The sequence below is a fragment of the Takifugu rubripes genome, chromosome 13, assembly GCF_901000725.2.
Source record: "Takifugu rubripes chromosome 13, fTakRub1.2, whole genome shotgun sequence".
Taxonomy (NCBI): domain Eukaryota; kingdom Metazoa; phylum Chordata; class Actinopteri; order Tetraodontiformes; family Tetraodontidae; genus Takifugu; species Takifugu rubripes.
In genome coordinates, this window is record NC_042297.1 from 1,153,600 (window position 1) to 1,176,494 (window position 22,895).

Consider the following 22,895-nt stretch of genomic DNA (forward strand, 5'->3'; position numbering starts at 1 on the left):
TGAAGAACAGCGTCCACGTGAACGGTCCTGGTGATGATCAGAACTTTGATTTAGGCTTCCCAGGAGACTAAGATGATCAACATAAACCCATCACTGTGCACGCTGGGCATGATGTGCACTAATGTACACGATTGCGTTATGCTAGGCTTCATTTATGGCCCATAAATAGGGGCGTCTTCACCCTGGCTGGTCGGTTTTCGCACTCACAACCCCGTGAGCTCGTCCCGGTGAGGTCGTATGTCGCAGGTTCGCTTCCCATCACGTGAACTCACCGTAACTAAAACGCGGGTCTGTCCGTCGTTCCAGAGAACTGACCCCCGTTGTGTGATTTCAGGGAAAGAAGATGAACGGGTCTTTGGACCACCCCGACCAGCCGGATGTGGATGCCATTAAGATGTTTTGTGGGGCAGATCCCCCGGGCCTGGTCGAGGAGCAGCTCCGCGAGCTTTTCGAGCCCTATGGGGTCGTGTACGAGATAAATGTTTTGAGGGATCGCAGCCAGAACCCGCCACAAAGCAAAGGTCAGTTTCTGATGCCCCTGAAAGGATCCGGACCATTCCGAAGAAGACTCTGACCTTCCATGGGCTCCATCCCAGAACCACAGGCGTCACATTGATCCCAGCTCTCCTCCTCGTGTGCTAGGTTGCTGTTTCGTGACCTACTACACTCGCAAGTCAGCCCTGGAGGCCCAGAACGCTCTCCACAACATGAAGATTCTCCCCGGGGTAGGTGGGGCTTTGCCTCCTTCTCCTCAGTCCTGCAGGTGCAGCTTCAGCGGCGTCGGCCTGGGGGGCCCAGCAGCAGCGTCTGCTCATCACGGCCCCTCCAGCAGGCCGAACGCTCCCACGAAAACAAGAACACTCGAACGCACCACCCGTGTGGTGCTGACACTTGGAACGCACCACCAATGTGGTGCTGACACTCGAACGCACCACCTACGTGGTGCTGACACTTGAACGAACCACCAATGTGGTGCTGACACTCGAACGCACCACCTACGTGGTGCTGACACTCGAACGAACCACCAATGTGGTGCTGACACTGGAACGCACCACCAATGTGGTGCTGACACTCGAACGCACCACCTACGTGGTGCTGACACTCGAACGAACCACCAATGTGGTGCTGACACTCGAACGCACCACCTACGTGGTGCTGACACTCGAACGCACCACCCGTGTGGTGCTGACACTCGAACGCACCACCCGTGTGGTGCTGACACTCGAACGCACCACCCGTGTGGTGCTGACACTCGAACGCACCACCCTGTGGTGCTGACACTCGAACGCACCACCAGTGTGGTGCTGACACTCGAACGCACCACCCGTGTCGTGCTGACACTCGAACGCACCACCCGTGTGGTGCTGACACTTGAACGCACCACCCATGTCGTTGAGACACTTGAACGCACCACCCGTGTGGTGCTGACACTCGAACGCACCACCAGTGTGGTGCTGACACTCGAACGCACCACCCGTGTCGGTGCTGACACTCGAACACACCACCCGTGTGTGCTGACACTTGAACGCACCACCCATGTCGTTGAGACACTTGAACGCACCACCGTGTGGTGCTGACACTCGAACGCACCAACCAGTGTGGTGCTGACACTCGAACGCACCACCAATTGTGGTGCTGACACTCGAACGCACCACCAGTGTGGTGCTGACACTCGAACGCACCACCCGTGTGGTGCTGACACTCGAACGCACCACCAGATGTGGTGCTGACACTCGAACGCACCACCCGTGTGGTGCTGACACTCGAACGCTTCCACCCGTGTGGTGCTGACCCCTTGAACGCACCACCCGTGTGGCGCTGACACTTGAACGCACCACCCGTGTGGCGCTGACACTTGAACGCACCACCCGTGTGGCGCTGACAACTTGAACGCACCACCCGTGTGGCGCTGACACTCGAACGCACCACCCGTTGTGGCGCTGACACTCGAACGCACCACCCGTGTGGCGGCTGACCCTTGAACGCTCCACCCGTGTGGTGCTGACCCTTGAACGCACCACCGTGTGGTGCTGACACTCGAACGCACCACCCGTGTGGTGCTGACACTCGAACGCACCACCCACGTGGCGCTGTATATGCCACTGCACCTAATCAGGCGTCCTGCGTGTGCTGCTCCTTACAGATGCACCACCACGTATCCAGATGAAGCCGGCGGACAGCGAGAAAAACAACGGTAAAGGCGAGTCTCTGATCCCCTCGGGTGACCTTTGGGCGGATGGTTGGTGGTTTAAGGAGCTGGCGTCGACCGGTAGTCGGCGGAGTTGTGTTTGCCGCGGAGCTAACCCCTGGAAGGAACGTGCACGTTGAATGTGACTGTGAGCTGAGAGCGGCGGAGTTTGATGTTGCGTTGTGTTTAATACAGCAGTGGAAGACAGGAAGCTGTTTATTGGAATGATCTCTAAGAAATGTAATGAGAACGACATCCGACTTATGTTTCTCACCGTATGGGCAGATAGAGGAGTGCCGGATACTTCGAGGCCCGGACGGACTCAGCCGCGGTGGGTAGCGCACGGCCCGGCACGCGCGCGGCGCGGGGACAGTCCAGCTGCTCATTGACCTTGTCTCTTCCTTCCAGGTTGCGCGTTTTGTGACACTTCACCGCTCGCCAGATGGCCCAGTCGGCCATCAAGTCCATGCACCAGTCCCAGACCATGGAGGTAGAGCCCAGCCTGAGCCACCCGTTCTGGATCAGGCTCAACAGAGCGGGCCTAACCAGGATGTGTCTGTGTTCAGGGATGCTCCTCGCCCATCGTGGTGAAGTTCGCGGACACTCAGAAGGACAAGGAGCAGAAGCGCATGGTGCAGCAAGCTGCAGCAGCAGATGCAGCAGCTCAGCGCCGCTTCCATCTGGGGAAACCTGACGGGCCTCAACAGCCTGGGCCCCCAGTACCTGGCGGTGAGCCCCCGGAGGACTCGGCCTCCCACAGATCAGTGTCACCGCTTTGCACGTGGCCGCACTCCAACAGGGTGTGTGTGTGTGTGTGTGTGTGTGTGTGTGTGTGTGGTGTGTGTGGTGTTAGCTCTACCTACAGTTGCTGCAGCACTCGGCCTCCTCTGGGAACGCGCTGAACAACCTGCACCCTGTTTCAGGTGCCCACACACACATTCCTCAGTCATGCTGCTGCTGCTCAAACCGGATGGAGAATCCCAACATTGCTATTGGCTGTGTGTGTGTGTGTGTGTGTGACTAGGTCTAAACCCGATGCAGAACCTGGCAGCGTTGGCGGCAGCCGCCACAGCCACCCAGGCCTCGGCGACAGGCTCCATGACCACCTCCAGCAGCCCCCTCAGTGCACTCACCAGCTCAGGTAGCTCTCACCCTGGACAGCTCAACGGGTCCAAGCTACGTTTGCCACTTTTGTTTATGGAAGTGTTCTCTGACCAGGCTCATCTCCAACCTCTGGCAGCAATTCCTCAGTGAACCCCATGGCCTCCCTGGGGGCCTTGCAGTCCCTGGCTGCTGGTTCTAGTGCTGGACTCAACATGGGCTCCCTGGCGAGTATGTTGCGCCTGCATTTATGGTCCCACAGGCCACACACACACACCGTGAATATATTCTAACTAATATTAAAGCAGATTTAATCTTCTGGGCTCCATCCTGTCTTGCAGGCATGGCGGCGCTGAATGGCAGTCTTGGTTCTGGGGGCCTTTCAAACGGGTCAGGCAACACGATGGAGGCCCTGAGCCAGGCCTACTCGGGCATCCAGCAGTACGCTGCTGCTGCTGCTCTGCCCAACCTGTACAACCAGAGCCTGCTGTCCCAGCAGAGCATCTCAGCAGCCGGCAGCCAGAAAGAGGGTCAGTGGGCTCTGATTACCGGGCCAGTTAATGGTGGCGTGAACGCGCCGCAGCATCCGCATGTTGTCTAGCTAGATGGATGCGAGTTCAGCACATGAATGTTCTCTGGATGTCTTGGTCTCGTTTTATGCTAAGGATTGTGTCTTGTTTTAAATCTGCTGCCCCCAGCCAGTGACGCTCGCAGTACCGGTAAGACTCCTCACCTTCTCTCTGCTCTCAGCCTCACCTGCGAACGGGCCCAGGTCCATAACGGAGAACCTTTTATGGTCCAGGTCCTGTTCGTGAATCCCCTGTTTGAAGAGGCCGTTAGTTGAAAACAAAACTGCATGTTGCATCGGGAAAAGTTGCCTGGAACCACACGTTCCCCTGCTGATACTTTGATGCCGTCATCAGCTGTGAATGCAGAGCAAAACCAGTGAAACCAGTGGATCCAGTAGCCTTTTCTGCCCCCTGATTTGGCCACAGGACAGGCAGAACGCCTTAAATGGCGTCCATCTTGTGAAAGGCTCAGTGTTCCTGTGGCGTCATTGATGGAGGTCTTGTTTGCAGGTCCCGAAGGTGCCAACTTGTTCATCTACCACCTCCCTCCCCCAGGAGTTTGGAGACCAGGACCTGCTGCAGATGTTTATGCCCTTTGGAAACGTCATCTCTGCTAAAGTCTTCATTGACAAGCAGACAAATCTCAGCAAGTGCTTGGTGAGTTTTGGTAAACTATGGGATGGATTTTCCCTGGGAAAAGTTGCCATTAATTCCTGTAGAGATAAATTATTGAAATAGTTGAAGGAACAGGGGCTTCTTCTGAGCGCTTCTGTATTGCGCCCCCTGGAGGCCAGGTTAATATCTCGATTAATCTCAGTGTGTTATTGGGACCCAGGCACTGGTGCAGACACTGGTGCAGACCCAGACACTGGTGCAGACCCAGACACTGGTGCAGACCCAGACACTGGTGCAGACACTGGTGCAGACCCAGACACTGGTGCAGACACTGGTGCAGACACTGGTGCAGACCCAGACACTGGTGCAGACACTGGTGCAGACCCAGACACTGGTGCAGACACTGGTGCAGACACTGGTGCAGACCCAGACTCTGGTGCAGACCCAGACTCTGGTGCAGACCCAGACTCTGGTGCAGACACTGGTGCAGACCCAGGCACTGGTGCAGACACTGGTGCAGACCCAGACCCTGGTGCAGACACTGGTGCAGACCCAGACACTGGTGCAGACCCAGACACTGGTGCAGACACTGGTGCAGACCCAGACACTGGTGCAGACACTGGTGCAGACCCAGGCACTGGTGCAGACACTGGTGCAGACCCAGACCCTGGTGCAGACACTGGTGCAGACCCAGACACTGGTGCAGACACTGGTGCAGACCCAGACACTGGTGCAGACACTGGTGCAGACCCAGACACTGGTGCAGACCCAGACACTGGTGCAGACACTGGTGCAGACCCAGACACTGGTGCAGACCCAGACACTGGTGCAGACCCAGACACTGGTGCAGACACTGGTGCAGACCCAGACACTGGTGCAGACACTGGTGCAGACCCAGACACTGGTGCAGACCCAGACACTGGTGCAGACCCAGACACTGGTGCAGACACTGGTGCAGACCCAGACACTGGTGCAGACCCAGACACTGGTGCAGACACTGGTGCAGACCCAGACACTGGTGCAGACCCAGACACTGGTGCAGACCCAGACACTGGTGCAGACACTGGTGCAGACCCAGACACTGGTGCAGACCCAGACACTGGTGCAGACCCAGACACTGGTGCAGACACTGGTGCAGACCCAGACACTGGTGCAGACACTGGTGCAGACCCTGGTGCAGACCCAGACCCTGGTGCAGACACTGGTGCAGACCCAGACACTGGTGCAGACACTGGTGCAGACCCAGACCCTGGTGCAGACACTGGTGCAGTACCCGGACACTGGTGCAGACCCAGACACTGGTGCAGACCAGACACTGGTGCAGACCCCGACACTGGTGCAGACCCAGACCTGGTGCAGACCCAGACTCTGGTGCAGACCCAGACACTGTGCAGACCCAGACACTGGTGCAAGACACTGGTGCAGACCCCTGGTGCAGACCCAGACCCTGGTGCAGACCCAGACCTGGTGCAGACACCAGACACTGGTGCAGACAAACTGGTGCAGACCCCTGGTGCAGACCCAGACCCTGGTGCAGACACTGGTGCAGACCAGACACTGGTGCAGACCCAGACACTGGATGCAGACCCAGACTCACTAGTTCAGACCCAGACCTCACACGGGTCGTAAATGAGCTCTCGCTCAGACTGCTAGAACGGCCGGGCGCTCCCTGAGGCCGTCCCGGGCGGCTCCCCTGGGGGTCAGCCGGGGCGCTCCCTGAGGCCGTCCCGGGCGCTCCCCTGGGGTCGTCCCGGGCGGCTCCCCTGAGGCCTGGGCGCTCCCCTGGGGGTCGTCCCGGGCGCTCCCCTGAGGCCGGCCCGGGCGCTCCCCTGAGGCCTGGGCGCTCCCCTGGGGGTCAGCCCGGGCGCTCCCCTGAGGCCTGGGCGCTCCCCTGGGGGTCAGCCTGGGCGCTCCCCTGAGGCCGTCCCGGGCGCTCCCCTGGGGGTCGGCCCCGGGCGCTCCCCTGAGGCCTGGGCGCTCCCCTGGGGGTCGGCCCGGGCGCTCCCCTGAGGCCGTCCCGGGCGCTCCCCTGAGGCCGTCCCGGGCGCTCCCCTGGGGGTCGGCCCGGGCGCTCCCCTGAGGCCTGGGCGCTCCCCTGGGGGTCAGCCTGGGCGCTCCCCTGAGGCCGTCCCGGGCGCTCCCCTGAGGCCTGGGCGCTCCCCTGAGGCCGTCCCGGGCGCTCCCCTGAGGGTCGGCCCGGGCGCTCCCCTGAGGCCGTCCCGGCGCTCCCCTGGGGGTCGGCCCGGGCGCTCCCCTGAGGCCTGGGCGCTCCCCTGGGGGTCAGCCTGGGCGCTCCCCTGAGGCCGTCCCGGGCGCTCCCCTGAGGCCTGGGCGCTCCCCTGAGGCTTCCCGGGCGCTCCCCTGAAGGGTCGGCCCGGGCGCTCCCCCTGAGGCCTGAGCGCTCCCCTGAGGTCCGTCCCGGGCGCTCCCCTGAGGCCTGGGCGCTCCCCCTGAGGCCGTCCCGGGCGCTCCCCTGGGGTCGTCCCGGGCGCTCCCCCTGAGGCCTGGGGCGCTCCCCTGGGGGCTCGGGCCCGGGCGCTCCCCTGGGGGGGCTCGCCCGGGCGACTCTCCCCTGGGGGTCGGCCCGGGGGCTTCCCCTCCACCAGAGGAGCTGATGCAGTGTGGTCCATTCTGTATTTGCTGGAATCCATGGAAGAGATTTAAAGATCCATTCCAGCCTGGAGTTGTACTCTGTTCCCACCCTCAGGAGTTTCCGTGTCTCCTCCAGGTTTTGTGAAGCTACGACAACCCGGGTCTCGGCACAGGCTGCCATCCAGTCAATGAACGGCTTCCAGATCGGGATGAAGAGGCTCAAGGTGCAGCTGATGAAAGCGCTCGAAAGAACGACAGCAAACCCTACTGAAGGTGTCGGGGGGCCGGCAAGACTTAGTTAGGCAGGGTGGTGTTCTGGTAAGTTCAGTGTGAATAAGCAAGAGTGGGTCCGATGAGAGATGTGTTTGTTCCAGGCTGGTGTCCACTGTGCTGCTGCTCTGGATCTTTGGAACATGTCCAGGCACAGAGACACCCGTCAACCTCAATGATTTTAGTTTCTTTCCACGCTAGATTGGACTCTTTCTGTCTTCTGTTACGGCGAAACGCACTTTGTTTTATCTTTGGCGGACGAGAGAAGCAGGTGTATTTCTATTTAAGTTGGAACGTTATTGGTTTGCTGTGGTACATGATACACATATGAGTTGATTGTTGAGCTTTGTTCTAAATTGACAGTCGGGTGTGCCAGAGGATGATCTGTTTGACCTCCTGTTTGAGCCCCTAGCAGGCAGAGCAGCTGGAGCAGCTGGAGCTCCATCAGGGGAGCAGCCAGAAATCAGAACTCTAGGTTTTCTTGCACATTTTAAAGGGTTGTTGTTGTTTTCATTAATACTGTGTTGGGTATCTGTATTTGTGTGATATCACCCTGAAATTGCTTTAAATTGATTCGTAGGCTTTCACCAAAAACATGCGGATAATGTTTGTGTGGCATCACTCTGGGTTGGGGACCTGTGAGACCTCAGCAGGGAGCTCAAGGTTCCCAAGCGGTTAGGGGGCGGCCGTCACCCTTCCACCACCCCTGTTCACTGGCTTTACTGGTAGTCGTGTCAGTTCCACGTGACATCTGGTGGGTGGTTTGTGCACAGCCTCATCTTCCCTCCACGACACCAGGTGGAACTGACGCTTTGTGTCATGTGAATATTTGCATGCGGTCAATTGCTTTTGATGTGTTTCCTTTTTATTTTTATATATTTTCATCCGGACATGGGTTAAACCACGTGCATTGTGGTCGTTGCACCAGCGCAGCATGTTTTGGCGACGCTCCGCACTGACGCTCTGACGGTCTGAGCTGATGTTTCCACGGTGACCAACTGTCAGCTATAGCTAGCAATATTTGTAAATGTGGCAATAAAAACTAACTTCCCAGGTTGTTCTTCTGAATCTTGGAGTGTGTCTAATGCAGATGTAAAAACTTTGTATGGATGCATTTTATGAATTTAGCATCTTCTTTGAATCCAGGTTGTTTTTATAGAGAATCAAAAGTCAGCGTTGCTCAGCTACTGTCCTGCAGCTACTGGCTGGCTAATCTCCAGAGGGCTATCGTACAGTGTCGCCCTTTTTTTTGATTGGATAAATCATATCGATTGCCAAATTTCTATAGACAAACCTTTTGCTTAGATTCACAAGAATGTTTTCACGAAAGTAGCGAGCAAGACAATTGTTGAGATGTATATTTAAGCTATTATTGCCCTTTTCTATTTTATATAGGTTTTATACTTCCCCTGTGTGTCGGGGAACTATTATTGTCTCAATTATTTTCAGAATTGAAATTACTTTTGCAAAACTAATGTCAAGTCCAACACTACTGCATTTCCTCTCATCCTGTGTGTCCTCTCCCTGTTCCATCTGCTGGTCTCAGCCTCACGTCACCTTACTTGTGCTTGTCTGCGTGTGCAGGATGCATCCTTGCTGCTCCAGCACCAAAAACCCCCGTCACACTCGCCCGTAACTGAATAAATCACCTTATTTTTCTTAACAACCACCTTTTTGACATGTCCCCGTGGCAGCCTCCCGTTCACCAGCGTACGTTTCTGGCATTCGTGTTCTACGATGAGCAGATCTCTGTTGGGGATTGAGTGATTTGCTGTTTTCAAAGGATGTCCCATCCAGGTGATCCAAGTGATGCTGGAGGTGTCTTGCTGTGTCCTGCGCCGCTCTTCTTGTGTTTGCACGGAAATCCTAATGATGTATCAGGGACTATGTCGTCAGCGCAGTTGGATTTTGTGGTTGTGTGACTGCAGGATTAGAAATGTTGCTGTCCACAGCGGTTCGAGTGTTACAGCTGGTTTAGTCTCTCTGATGAGAACATTGACGTGTGTAAATGCAGCAACCTGCATTAGTGAGACATGAGGTTGAAAGCGGCTCGTTGAAGTGGCTCAGCTGTTGCTGATGGGGATCTTTGATCAAAGCTGCTCGTCTTTAGGGGAGGTTTCACTCTCCTCGGAGAATACTGGGTGGGAAGACCCAGAACGGGTTTCTGTAATCCTGTCATCACTTGTTCTCTTTTCCTGCACAAATGTTGTTGGATTCAGCCCATTTTCATTCCTCTTTACCCAGAAAAACCTTAAGACGCAGCTGTTGGATCCGTCACGCGGACACGTCGTTCACGTTTAGCACAGCTGCATTTCCTGGTACTAAAACAGGAGCCCTGAAACACTGGAGCGAGCAGCTTAACCCTGCTGACGCACTCTTGATCTTCTGGTTTAATTGAGACGGGTGAGTCGGTCTAAAACAGCTGATTTGTGGGTAAACCTTTAGCAAAGTCCGTTAGAAAGAGCCGTTCCCGTATGAGGCGGAAGGTCTCTGCCGTCGTCCCCCGCTGGTCCTGGCTTGGCTCACGTCCCCCGAGTCTTTAGGCCACAGTCGCACCCCGCACGCCGATGACCATTCTTGTCCTCTTTTCTCTCTTCTGTCTGTGTTCCATCGTTGTTTAACCTGGGTTTGTCTTCCTGTCGTATTTTTCTTTTATCTTTGTTTTCTAGATCTCTTCCCGTTTGCCCCTAGCATGTCGATGCGTCAAAGTCATCGTCCCGGTCCTCCCCTGCGCTTCTCTGGTGCTTCCAAATTCACCTCTGACCTTTGTGTTTGACATTGAATACTAGGATTTTGTTTCTCATGCACCTGTGGCGCCACTGACAGTGTTTTAAAGTTCCACCTCTTAGTCCAAATAAACAGAAGTCTATTTTTTCTAGAGCACACGGAACCACTACGGAGTCCTTTTGATCCCAGCCAGCTCCCCAACTCCTTTCTGGATTGTCTCCTCATGCAGCCAGTCCTCCCAGTGCCCCATCCTCCCGTTTTTTAGTGTGTGTCTGTGTGGTTTTTTTGTCTCTGCATCCTGTTTGTGCGACAGCAGTTCTTGGCTCTTGTTAACGGGGTTCATCATAACGAGGGGAGATGCTCTATTAGACGCAAACCGTTCTGTGTAAAAATGCGTTTGTTTTTTTAAAATCCTCTTGGCTGCCCACCACCGGCACGGGACCCTTCTCGGCTCTTTGGTCTTGGTTGTTGTGGAAGAATCGGGCACAGACACCTGTTCAAGTATATTTAGTATGCATGTTTTTTTTTTATTCTCTGCACTGACAATTCTGGCAAAAATGTGATCTAGTTTGTGTTATGTTAAAAACGCTGAATAAAATGGTGCCAAATATTTTGCACAATCAGAATCTTCTTGTTTTTCTTGGTCTAAGTGCCAGACTTTGCTTGTGGGACAAACATCCCTCTCAGCCGTATGGGATGCATTTGGTGACGCAACACGCAGACATGAACAGTGGTGACTCCTTAGATGAGTATGGTCCTGAAGAAAATGAGTTTTAAACTCAGATGACAGATGTCTCGTCTCGGCTCACGATCATCGTGATACTGCAGTGATATTTGGAAATCTCAGTCTAATCTCATTTTCTTCAGAGGACGTTGACCTCAGTTCTGACATTGGAGCGTAGCTCCGGTCAAAACAGCCACCAACGTCACGTCAGGACCTTTGATCTGCCCCTTGTGACAGCAAGATGTGACACAGCTGAGTCTCTAAATACATTTTTTCTTTATCGATCTTGTGAAGTTTATTTATAATGCTAACTCATAGTATCATATTAAAGAAGTGTAGTCATGGATGTGCGGAGGCTTCTTTGAAGAGAACAAAATTGCTTAAATGTAACAAGGCAATTAAATCTTTGTTTTGTGCATCCTAGAAGATGTTTTCTCTTAATGGATATGAACTTTAAATAAAACTTTACAGTCTGGACTGTGGAAACTTTGTTATTCTATGTCCCAAATTAAAGAACAAAAACAAAAAAAACATGTTTCCACATCCACACGTTACATACATCGCAGCTATTGTTGTTTGTGTTATCTGGAGATTATTTAATTATTCTGATTATTCAGATGCATGTGAAGTAAACTCACAATGATTTATTGGTCAGTTTCTGAAAGCTAACTTTCCGAATACAGACAAACTCATGGAATGGCTCCAATTAGGCACAATATGTGGAAGAAAAATAGCTGTTTGGCTCTATTATTAGATTATTCGTTGTTGTTGTTGTTGTTGTTGTTTGGCAAACTTCCGCATACGTCATCCGCGAGGATCACTTCCGGGTCAGCTGTAATCTCGCAATTATCCGCCGGGTCGTAGATCGTCAAACGGTTGAATTTGGTCAGCGCCCTGAATTAACGAAGCAGCGAAAGCCTCCATCAGAAAGAGCACCATGGCGACCACCATCAGCACCCAGCGGGGGCAGGGTAGGGGCGTTTGTGCCTGAAATATCCACCGTGAGGGCGGCTGAGCTGCGCTGGCAGCGGCGGCAGCCTGCTAGCTCAGGAGGCTAATGGCTAATGGCTAAGCTACTCCTCTGTAACTTCCTCATGAAAACACCACGTACCATATTATAAAAGCCTTTAAAACAACAGCTGAAAATGGTCAAATGTAGCGTTTGGCTAAAGATTGTGTCTCCTGTGTGTCGTGTTCATGACATTAACATCCAGGCGATCACATCGACAATAATTCGAATTATGTCAATGTTTACGTGAGGTTAGTGAGTCACAGATACAGAACAATCCAAACTTAACCACCACGTACAAACTAGACGGCGAAACACTAAATAAAAGGTGATTGATGGCCTGAAACTAAGCGGATCTGTGTGGGACCGTTTAGGTGTATATTGGGGAACTGCCCCAGGACTTTCCTGCGGACACCCCCACCCAGCAGCAGCAGCAGGTGCACATGGACGCGCAGGCGGGCCCGGCAGCTCCAGTACGGAGGAGGCTCGCTGGGAACTGTGGGACGACTTAGCATCACGGTGGTCCAGGTAAAGACTTTGTGCCAAATGGATGCAAGGGCAGAACAGCAGTCAGTACCTGGTGTGCCCCCCCCCCCCCCAGAGTGGTCGACCCAAATGGACCTTTTGTGTTTCGAGGATCCCTCAAGACCAACCTGATTGTTCTGAACATTTAACTTTTCTTCTTCTTCTGCCAAAGGCAAAGCTGGCCAAGAATTATGGAAGACCCGAATGGACCCCGTACTGTCGGATCAGACTTGGCTATTCTGTCTATGAGACCCCGACCGCTCACAACGGAGCCAAGAACCCCCGCTGGAAACAAGGGTGATCCAGTGCACAGTTCCCCCTGGAGTGGACCTCCTTTCTACCTGGAGATCTTTGATGAGGTGAGAAGCTCGGAGGCCACGGTCACGGACGGGTTCGGTTCTGCTATCGTTGACCCGGTGTTTCCACGTGCGTTTTCAGAGGGGCGTTCTCCATGGACGACAGGATAGCCTGGAACCACGTCACCATCCCCGAGAGCCTGAGAGAGGGCCGGTGGTGGACGAGTGGTTCAGCCTCAGCGGGAGGCAGGGCGACGACAAGGAGGGCATGATCAACCTGGTGATGTCCTTCGCTGTGAGTACCACAACATGTACTGGTACCAGAGGCGGTTACCAAGAGTAGTCGGATCTTTGGTACCAGCTCAGAGCAGGAGATCTGCTCATATGGACCCTGAGTGGAACCAGCACCGGCGTGACGCTGGACGTGCTTATTATGCTGTTTAGGCTTGTAACATCGCCCTTTCATGTGTGTGTAATGATGACTGTTGACCCTGTCCCTGTCCCCGTCCCCGTCCCCTGCCCTGCCGTCCCCCGTCCCCCTCCCGTCCCCCTCCTGTCCCTGTCCCCGTCCCCGTCCCCGTCCAGTCCTTACCAGCAGGTCTCATGACCCAGCCAGTCGTCCTGATGCCTTCTGTGTACCAGCAGGGCGTTGGATATGTGCCCATTTCAGGTCAGGTTCTTCCTTCTCCTCTGCTGTCTCATGTCGTTTACGCTGATCAATCAATCGTTATCCCCCCCCCCCCCAGGAGTTCCTGCCGTCTATAACCAGGGCATGGTGCCCATGCCCATGCCGGCCACCATGCCCCCTGCTGGTGGCCAGGAGACGGTGTGCAGCGAGGAGGACCTGAAAGCTCTGCGGACATGTTCCCCAACCTGGATCAGGAGGTGGTGCGCACGGTGCTGGACGCCCAGCGGGGGAACAAGGACGCCGCCATCAACTCGCTGCTGCAGATGGCCGAGGAGCTCTAACCCGCGCGGCCCAGCAACACGTGCACGCGTCCTCATGCGCTGACAGACGCCCTTCCGTGGTAGAGCCCCCCCCCCATGCAGTCGTGTCTCCAGTCTTGATGTCACGCTGGACCAATCACTTCTACCACGAATGCTAAATGCTAAAGGTGTGTGTGGCTTTGGAAGCAGGACTGGTTTTATGGCCCAGAGGAGCTTGTAAATGTTGCCCCCCCCCCCATTTTCAGCTACTCACACACCCGTCGGATCCATTCCAGATGTTAGAGGTGTGGACCACCTGTGCAGCATAACTCACGCGCTTCCAGACCAGCTGTTCTTTGTTCGTTGCACTTCCAGATGAAATTCTTCTAAATTATTAAATGATATCTGTCCGAATCGATGTTGTAATGAGAGTTGGGAACGGACAGATCGCGGTTCAGTCGTCTCCAGCTGCTGAGGATGACGACTCCAGGTCGTGTGTGAGTGGCGCCCAGCTGGGGCGGGGTCAGGGGACGCTGGTGTCGCCTGGTTCTGACGCCCCAGAGGCTCGGCTGGGGCTGGGGCTGGGGCAGCTCTGGAGCCCCACGTCCCGGCCTCCCTGACCTGCCCGCTGCCTGCACAAGCTGTTGAAGGTGTCTACCAAAGAGATGTGCTATTGTCCCACCTTCCGGCTTCTTTTCTTTGTGTTGCGTGTATTTTTATTGCCTGTTGATTGCTCCAGCACTTATAAAGCCCAGACACTTTGGTTTTAAGCATTATTGGGCAGCAATTATCAATCATTTGAACATTATTTCCTATTAAAACTTCCCTGCAGTTCAACTCTTGCAGCAGGGGCCGTGAACGCGGTCGGGGGGGGGGCAGAAAAGGACGGCACAGGTTGATGTTGCAGAAATCCAGCTTTAATAATTATCACCCCAGAAATCCTGATTTGTACAATAAGGAAGGTTGACGTGTGAGTTAAGCTACAGTTAGCTACAGACGCTACAGACTGCTAGCTTGTGTAAATAGTAGCATGTGTCTAGGAGTACGGCTCAACGCCTCCTGCGGCGCTGCGTCTTCGGGGTGGCTTGCAGCAAGCACTCTGCAGGGGTGCAATCGGCAGGGCCTCCACCACAGTGTACAGGTGCTTCACCTTGGACCCGTCGGCACAGGCCAGCTCCGCCTCCTTCTGACTGGTCCTGGTCTCCTGGCAACACTCGCAGTTGTGCATCATCTTGTTGGCTGCTGCGGAGTATCTGCAGAGCAGGAGAACCGGGGTTAAAAGGGCACCTGCGGCTGCTTGGGGAAGCGACGTCCAAGATGCTAAAGCTAGGGAGCAGCTAGCTAGCTCACCTAGACGAGCTGCCACAGTGCCCAGCGCAGTAGGTCAGGTTCAAAGGTCGCGTGCTGTGCAGCCGTTGGATTCTATCACCGTCTCCTCGCTGCGGACCTCGCAGACGCTCCGCACCTTGCCTGGAACACAGCAGCATGCAGATGTTAGCAGCAGCAGCACACGCAGACGCGGCGCGTGAAAACCTGGCTCACTTACAGGACTTGCAGCAGCCGTTCTCGTCGGTGGTCTCGGTGCCCTGCGGGACAGGACGGGACGGGTCCAGTGTTAGACAGCAGGTGGGACGGGTTCTACTGGGACACTCAAAGTCTACTCACAGGTTCACAGTCCAGAGGTTGTACGGCGGACACGTGGTCTTGGTCTCCTTGGTGATGAGCTGCCCGTTGATGTCCTCACAGGTGTACAGCACACACTTGTCATCAGGGGGCACGTAGGTGTCGTTCACGGTGTGGAAACGGACCGTCAAACATGACTGAAGCCATTCGAGTTATCCGTCACGATCCAAGGAAGGAGAGAAGGAGCGGACCTGGAGAACGTGGGTGGTGTTGTCAGGGGTGGTGAAGATGCAGCTCTTCTGCACACACGTGCCACAGCAACTGTCAGCTTCACTCTCGTATTCGTAACCCTGGCAACGGGGACGGGAGGAGAGAAACGTTTGACTTGGGAAGGCAGAGACACAAAGTCACAACATGGATGCAGGTAAATGGAGTTAAATAGTGGTTAGAAAAGTGATTAAATAGAGGTTAAATAGTGGGTTAAATGGAGGTTAAATAGTGGTTAAATGGAGGCTAAATAATGGTTAAGTGGTTAAATAGAGGTTAATTGGAGGTTAAATAGTTAAATGGAGGTTAAATAAATGGTTAAAAGAGGGTCAAATGGAGGTTAAATAGTTAAATAGAGGTTAAATGGTTAAAAAGTGGTTAAAATAGAGGTTAAATAAATGGAGGTTAAAAGTGGTTAAATGAGGTTAAATAAATGGATAAAAGTGTTATAAATAGAGGTTGAAAAGTAGCGGTTAAATGGAGGTTAAATAGCAGTTAAATAGAGGGTAAATTTAGTGGTTAAATAGCAGTTAATAGAGGGTAAATGAGGTTAAATAGAGGTTAAAATAAATGGTTAAATAGCGGTTAATGGAGGTTAAATAGAGGATAAATGGAGGTTAAATAGCGCCTTTAAGGGCTCTTCACACTGTTGTTTCTGTGATTGGATTTTAGTGTCTTTTTTTACTCTTTTGTAGCTGTCTGCTAAAGGTTCTGCTGAAAGCCCAGTTTCTCTAAGAGCCCATTGGGGCTGTGTGTTATAACCTGCAGACGTGTGTGTTGGTGTGTGTGGCCCAGGTCACCTCTGAGCAGCTGGTGTTGCAGACAATGGCGGAGCATTTATGCATGTTCAGCTTGGTGACGGGGGTCGGTGTCGGGCTACAGTAGCACTCCTGGCATGGCCCCGGGCTGAACGGCTCCTGCGTCACGGCTCCTCCTGCTGTTGCTGTAGCCAGGGACAGCTGCGTTGTTCCTAGCGGATTTGTGGTCGCCGTAGATATTGCTGCGGCTGGGTGAGTGGTGGTTCTGACGGTTCTGTCGTGACCACGTTGGAGCCGGGCTGCAGCATCAAGGACAGTGGTCAGATTCGGGCTTGTTGACAGACATTGGCGGCTTTGAACACACATCCTTTAGCAACTACGCGTGAAAACGTTAGCTCAAAACATTAGGTCATGAAGCTGGATCTCCGGCCTGTGTAAACATCCCACGTCCACCTCTAGAAGTGTGTGTTTACCTGGTACTCAGTCATGTTGTAGACACAAACACCTTTAGGAACTGCAAAGAGGAAAAAGAAATATGTGACTGTCCTGCACGCTGACCCCTCAGACCCGCGTCTCATTAGCACGAGTCTCTTCTGGAGGAAGGTGGCGGCGAGCTGAGAGGCGAGCTCGGGGCACTCACCACACGTGTAGGTCTGGCAGCAGACGCCCGCGGTGACGTTGACCTGGAAGCCGAGCTCGCACTGGACCGGAGCAGGACACAGGTTTACGTCGCATTCTGTTGGGGACCGAAAGAGGAGTGAGCGTTATCGCCGGGGAAGGTCGGTAAGTTTTAACCGTGGCGGGAGGGTCGGCAGGGGCGCGGCCGTTACTGACCGCAACGACTGGTTGGTGCAGCAGCCATCTGTCTTGTTGACCAGCTGTTGTCCAGGTTCAGAGCAGGTGGGCGTGGGCACCGTGGGGCACTGGACTGGCTGACACTGGCTCATCATGGAGCTACTGTCACATTCACACTGGCTGGCAGCCATCGGTCCATGTCTCACCAGGCTGGTGGGGGAGAAGAGCTAAACTGTTAGCCGCACAGCGGCAGGATGTGGATACGGAGGTAACTACACGTGCCAGGAGTCGGTTCTGACCTGCTTGGGACTCCCGTCAGGTCCAACACAATCTGAGATAGTAAACAGACAACAGCTGTTATGTGCTATTCAGCTTTTTAAAGGTTTTAATACATAACAAACTTAATAACTCATCTCATGCGCGGTTGTCAAGGCCGTAACATTCTGTTTTTAAAATAGCTTAGCGTGTTTGTTGCTGCTTGCTAGCTAGTTCCCAACTAGGTTCGTCACATTTGTAGCAACTATTGATGCAAACATAGCTCAAAGGAAAAGAAGCTAACCTGACTTTTTAAACGGAGATAGCGACTGTTCAGGCTACATGCGGTGCAGGTGGGGCTTCTGCTGAAAGCTAAGCTAGGGTAGACTGTGCTATTGATGGTAGATGCTAATGGCATCAACTTGCACGTGTCTGCGATGGTCGGGTTGATCTTACCACAGTGGGGAACACATGTCTTGTAGACTGGGTTGAACAAGGTGGTGCCATTGGAACAGAAGCAACCCTCCTTGGTAGAGGTGGTGGACTTATCGCCAGCGTTGAACTTATCGTTGTACCTGTTGGTAGCGATAGTTGCTAAAGGTTATTTAGAGTGTGGTACAACTCGAGCGTGATGCTGTTGGACCTATTTTACCTTTCATTGCATGTCGGCTCCACAGTGGAGCCACAGGCCATGTACACTTTGTCACTTGGACACAGGTGCTCTGTAAGACGCACAAAGAGTGTTTTAAATAAACACACACACATCTGTTATACAACGTATAGAATAAAAATACATTATCTCACCGCATTGGCCGTTGGTTTCATTCCTCCAGTTAATACAGACTCCTGCTTCAGCACACGCGACAGCATACGCCGCCAGGCTGGAGCAGGTGTCATTGGCACTGTTGCACTTGGCAGATTCACAGGTTTGCAGATACGAGTCTGGAGATACGTGTTTGTGACACGGTTCAAACACACTAGGAGAGAATCAAAGCGTCGGTACGTTACTGGGCCGGTATGATCTGACCTACCGACCTACAGCACCTCAGAGCCCACACCACCAGCAGCACCCAACAGCATCCAGCATTAGCATTATCAACAGCCTGCTCTCACCTGCTCACTAGCAGTTTACAGATGGCAGGAATGCAGGGGGGGTTGGTCACGGTGGTGGTAAATAGGGGTTTTGGAGTAGTGGGCGCTACTGGGGCAACACAATCGGTCTCTGCCCACTTGTCGGCAGAGTCCAGACAGTCTTCTGTTTGGCCATTTGGAGCGCGACAGTCGTTTGGCTTGGAGTTGTCGCAGGTTCCTGGAAGAAGAGAGTCACGGAGATGAAGCCAGACCAGCCGAGTGCTGGTGGGACTTTCAGCTCAACGCATTTTATCAGACGGAACAGTGTCGCCCTCAGAACTGCAATGTTTCACAAGTGCTTTTGAGCTGATGTCCAAGTCTAAACTTACCACACTGTCCCTCTGTGTTCCCACCGAAGAGGTCAAATGGAAGTTGAATGCTAAATGAGCTCCCTGTGTAGATGACCTCAGTTTTGATCTCTGGTATCTCCAGTTCAAGCACCATGTCTGTCCCCGTGAGGCGCAGATCCGAAGTGCTGTACGCTGGGTACCTGCGCTTGTCGTTCACATGGACCTGAAGGACAGAGACGCAAGAATTAGGTTCCAGGCATTCGAGAGGGAGGCAATGAAGCTGTGAGTCCTACCATGAGGGAAGTCTGGAGCTGGCTGAAAACAACCTTGTTGGATCCGTATTTGACAGTCAGGGTCCGAGGACAGGTTGAGCTGTTTGACTCATCACAGTCATATTTTACCGTGACCGTCAGGTTGTACTTGGTAATTATCTCTTTCACCAAGTAGTAGGAACAGTTCTTTTTGAAATCATATGACTGTCCATCAAAAGTCAGATAGTGATTGTCGTTCCAGACGTTGCATACACCTGCAGGGTAAAAAAAAAAGAAGAGAGATTTGTTTAGTCGTGTCTTTGAGTTGTCATGTTATGACACGGAACGTTTGACATAACTACGGCGTCCACTCAAATGTGAGAAAGCTGTCACATTTTTGCACCCCCAACCCCCAACGCACATTGACATTCGTAGTGAAAGCAGCATCCACTGCTGTCGTAGATCTTGTTAGCAGGGCGTCCATTGGAACAGATCAGCGGTTGTACGGTGGGGCAGACGGCTGGCTTCTCTATCACCGTGCCATTGATGCAGGTAGCCGTTGTGCAGTTGTTTACGTTCCATGACTCGCCGTTCTGGATGTGGTCAAGAAATAAGAGTCACCAGGGAATTTCCCCTACATTCTTCACCTTTCAATTCTTCCAGTGGAATACATGTGCATTGAAGCGATTAGCGTTAGCAAATGTTGCGCCATGTAGATCAGTTGTTCAAATGTTGTGATCAATTGTTGATTACGTAGGGACACATGTGCTTCATAGGACACCCAAAATCATACCTTCCTTGGTGGATCCACATCAACACAGTCCAGGGTGGGTGTTGTTGGAGAAATAACAGTAGAAGCTGTTGTGAACGGGGTTGTTTTGGGAGGCAACGTTGTTGCACATGGACTGGAATCTACTTCGACTTGACACGATGCATTGCAATAGGCCACATAGCACCACCCCAAAGTGTCAGTCACGTTGTAGACTAAATCACCTGGAGGAGGAACAACAGTTGAGTGGAGGACATTAATCGACGGCACATGCAAGATTTCTGGACGTGAAAAAAAGGATTGATTTTAATGTATATTTTTCATAAACTATTTTATTGTATACAAATATATTAAAAAGTAATTAGGATTTAGTGACAGGTGGCTATTCATTAAAAACAAACACCTATTCATATAAAACAGCAAAAAAGTGTCTTATTTACGTTGAAATTGACCATTTTTATTTATTGAATGCAAATTTAAATGCAGCCAAGTATAAAAACCATGGCCTGAATACTTATATAGGTTAATAAAACAATTATCTCAAAAGTGAATAAAGATAAGCTGAATTGAGCTAAATGTCCTGATTTGATAGGGAAGCTAGACAAAAAACAAAACAATTAAGGGCTTCAAAGGTTAATTTCAAAAACACAACATAAGAACAATGGAATGGTTGCAAAGAATTACCTACCTGGATTAAAGGAAGTTCCATTATATGAACACACACACTTTCCTTGGGTTGTACTTAAAAGTGACGTTGTCGAAAAAAAACGTTGTTGGAGCTGGTGTGGTTGAAAAGAGCCCAGTTGTAGATAGTTCTGTAGTACCTGGAAGTGTTTTTGTTATCGGTCCTATAGATGTGAATCCAGTTGTACTTTTTAAAGTTGGGGTGGAAGCAGCTGTGATAGTGGTGTTCACAACTACAGGATTTGTACTTGGATGAATTGGCGGCCCTGTAGCAAGTGTTGTTTCTGGCCGAGTGGTGACTTGTGTTCCTGGTGTTGTCTTTGTGCTTACAGTTGTTTCTTTTGAAGCTGTGGTCTGTCCAGGCTGGGTTGTGGTTCCCTGCGTTGTTGTTCCTGTAGCTTTTACGGTTGTGGTGACAACAGATGGTGTGGATGTAACAACTGTTGTTTCTGGACTTGCGGTTGTGCCACTTCCAACTGTGGTGGTGGTTTCAACAACAGCAGTTGTAGAGGCAGTAACTGGCCCAGTGGTGACTTGTGTTCCTGGTGTTGTCTTAGTGCTTACAGTTGTTTCTTTTGAAGCTGTGGTCTGTCCAGGCTGGGTTGTGGTTCCCTGCGTTGTTGTTCCTGTAGCTTTTACGGTTGTGGTGACAACAGATGGTGTGGATGTAACAACTGTTGTTTCTGGACTTGCGGTTGTGCCACTTCCAACTGTGGTGGTGGTTTCAACAACAGCAGTTGTAGAGGCAGTGACTGGCCCAGTGGTGACTTGTGTTCCTGGTGTTGTCTTAGTGCTTACAGTTGTTTCTTTTGAAGCTGTGGTCTGTCCAGGCTGGGTTGTGGTTCCCTGCGTTGTTGATCCTGTAGCTTTTACGGTTGTGGTGACAACAGATGGTGTGGATGTAACAACTGTTGTTTCTGGACTTGCGGTTGTGCCACTTCCAACTGTGGTGGTGGTTTCAACAACAGCAGTTGTAGAGGCAGTAACTGGCCCAGTGGTGACTTGTGTTCCTGGTGTTGTCTTAGTGCTTACAGTTGTTTCTTTTGAAGCTGTGGTCTGTCCAGGCTGGGTTGTGGTTCCCTGCGTTGTTGTTCCTGTAGCTTTTACGGTTGTGGTGACAACTGATGGTGTGGATGTAACAACTGTTGTTTCTGGACTTGCGGTTGTGCCACTTCCAACTGTGGTGGTGGTTTCAACAACAGCAGTTGTAGAGGCAGTAACTGGCCCAGTGGTGACTTGTGTTCCTGGTGTTGTCTTAGTGCTTACAGTTGTTTCTTTTGAAGCTGTGGTCTGTCCAGGCTGGGTTGTGGTTCCCTGCGTTGTTGTTCCTGTAGCTTTTACGGTTGTGGTGACAACAGATGGTGTGGATGTAACAACTGTTGTTTCTGGACTTGCGGTTGTGCCACTTCCAACTGTGGTGGTGGTTTCAACAACAGCAGTTGTAGAGGCAGTGACTGGCCCAGTGGTGACTTGTGTTCCTGGTGTTGTCTTAGTGCTTACAGTTGTTTCTTTTGAAGCTGTGGTCTGTCCAGGCTGGGTTGTGGTTCCCTGCGTTGTTGATCCTGTAGCTTTTACGGTTGTGGTGACAACAGATGGTGTGGATGTAACAACTGTTGTTTCTGGACTTGCGGTTGTGCCACTTCCAACTGTGGTGGTGGTTTCAACAACAGCAGTTGTAGAGGCAGTAACTGGCCCAGTGGTGACTTGTGTTCCTGGTGTTGTCTTAGTGCTTACAGTTGTTTCTTTTGAAGCTGTGGTCTGTCCAGGCTGGGTTGTGGTTCCCTGCGTTGTTGATCCTGTAGCTTTTACGGTTGTGGTGACAACAGATGGTGTGGATGTAACAACTGTTGTTTCTGGACTTGCGGTTGTGCTACTTCCAACTGTGGTGGTGGGTTTCAACAACAGCAGTTGTAGAGGCAGTAACTGGCCCAGTGGTGACTTGTGTTCCTGGTGTTGTCTTAGTGCTTACAGTTGTTTCTTTTGAAGCTGTGGTCTGTCCAGGCTGGGTTGTGGTTCCCTGCGTTGTTGTTCCTGTAGCTTTTACGGTTGTGGTGACAACTGATGGTGTGGATGTAACAACTGTTGTTTCTGGACTTGCGGTTGTGCCACTTCCAACTGTGGTGGTGGTTTCAACAACAGCAGTTTGTAGAGGCAGTAACTGGCCCAGTGGTGACTTGTGTTCCTGGTGTTGTCTTAGTGCTTACAGTTGTTTCTTTTGAAGCTGTGGTCTGTCCAGGCTGGGTTGTGGTTCCCTGCGTTGTTGTTCCTGTAGCTTTTACGGTTGTGGTGACAACAGATGGTGTGGATGTAACAACTGTTGTTTCTGGACTTGCGGTTGTGCCACTTCCAACTGTGGTGGTGGTTTCAACAACAGCAGTTGTAGAGGCAGTAACTGGCCCAGTGGTGACTTGTGTTCCTGGTGTTGTCTTAGTGCTTACAGTTGTTTCTTTTGAAGCTGTGGTCTGTCCAGGCTGGGTTGTGTTCCCAGCGTTGTTGTTCCTGTAGCTTTTACGGTTGTGGTGACAACAG

At 52.3% G+C, this 22,895-nt stretch overlaps 1 protein-coding gene, 2 long non-coding RNA genes and 2 pseudogenes across 3 annotated transcripts; 2 read left to right on the top strand and 3 right to left on the bottom strand.

Moving 5' to 3' along the window:
• The first annotated feature begins 343 nt into the window (after positions 1-343).
• Positions 344-7,367, top strand: LOC101079490 (CUGBP Elav-like family member 1; annotated as a pseudogene).
• Positions 7,368-11,723: 4,356 nt separating this feature from the next.
• Positions 11,724-13,600, top strand: LOC115252153 (toll-interacting protein-like; annotated as a pseudogene).
• A 979-nt stretch (positions 13,601-14,579) lies between these two features.
• On the bottom strand, positions 14,580-20,518 carry LOC115251965 (mucin-5AC-like; the record flags this gene model as incomplete). The annotated part of the gene is given in 19 exon segments (XM_029846014.1): positions 14,580-14,796; positions 14,894-15,013; positions 15,086-15,129; positions 15,217-15,363; positions 15,418-15,516; positions 16,234-16,376; positions 16,832-16,892; positions 17,022-17,165; positions 17,167-17,196; positions 17,286-17,317; positions 17,698-17,816; positions 17,894-17,963; positions 18,046-18,218; positions 18,355-18,550; positions 18,702-18,885; positions 18,956-19,188; positions 19,335-19,506; positions 19,707-19,906; positions 20,371-20,518. Coding segments are annotated over 19 exon segments (2,532 nt in total), but the record flags the coding sequence as incomplete, so codon positions are not given.
• On the bottom strand, positions 14,957-15,225 carry LOC115252155 (uncharacterized). Its single transcript, XR_003890593.1, has 3 exons — positions 15,209-15,225; positions 15,090-15,129; positions 14,957-15,013 (listed from the first exon to the last, which is right to left on the bottom strand). It is a non-coding gene; the product is annotated as an uncharacterized lncRNA (long non-coding RNA).
• Positions 16,436-16,969, bottom strand: LOC115252154 (uncharacterized). Its single transcript, XR_003890592.1, has 3 exons — positions 16,832-16,969; positions 16,665-16,705; positions 16,436-16,490 (listed from the first exon to the last, which is right to left on the bottom strand). It is a non-coding gene; the product is annotated as an uncharacterized lncRNA (long non-coding RNA).
• Positions 20,519-22,895: the final 2,377 nt, after the last annotated feature.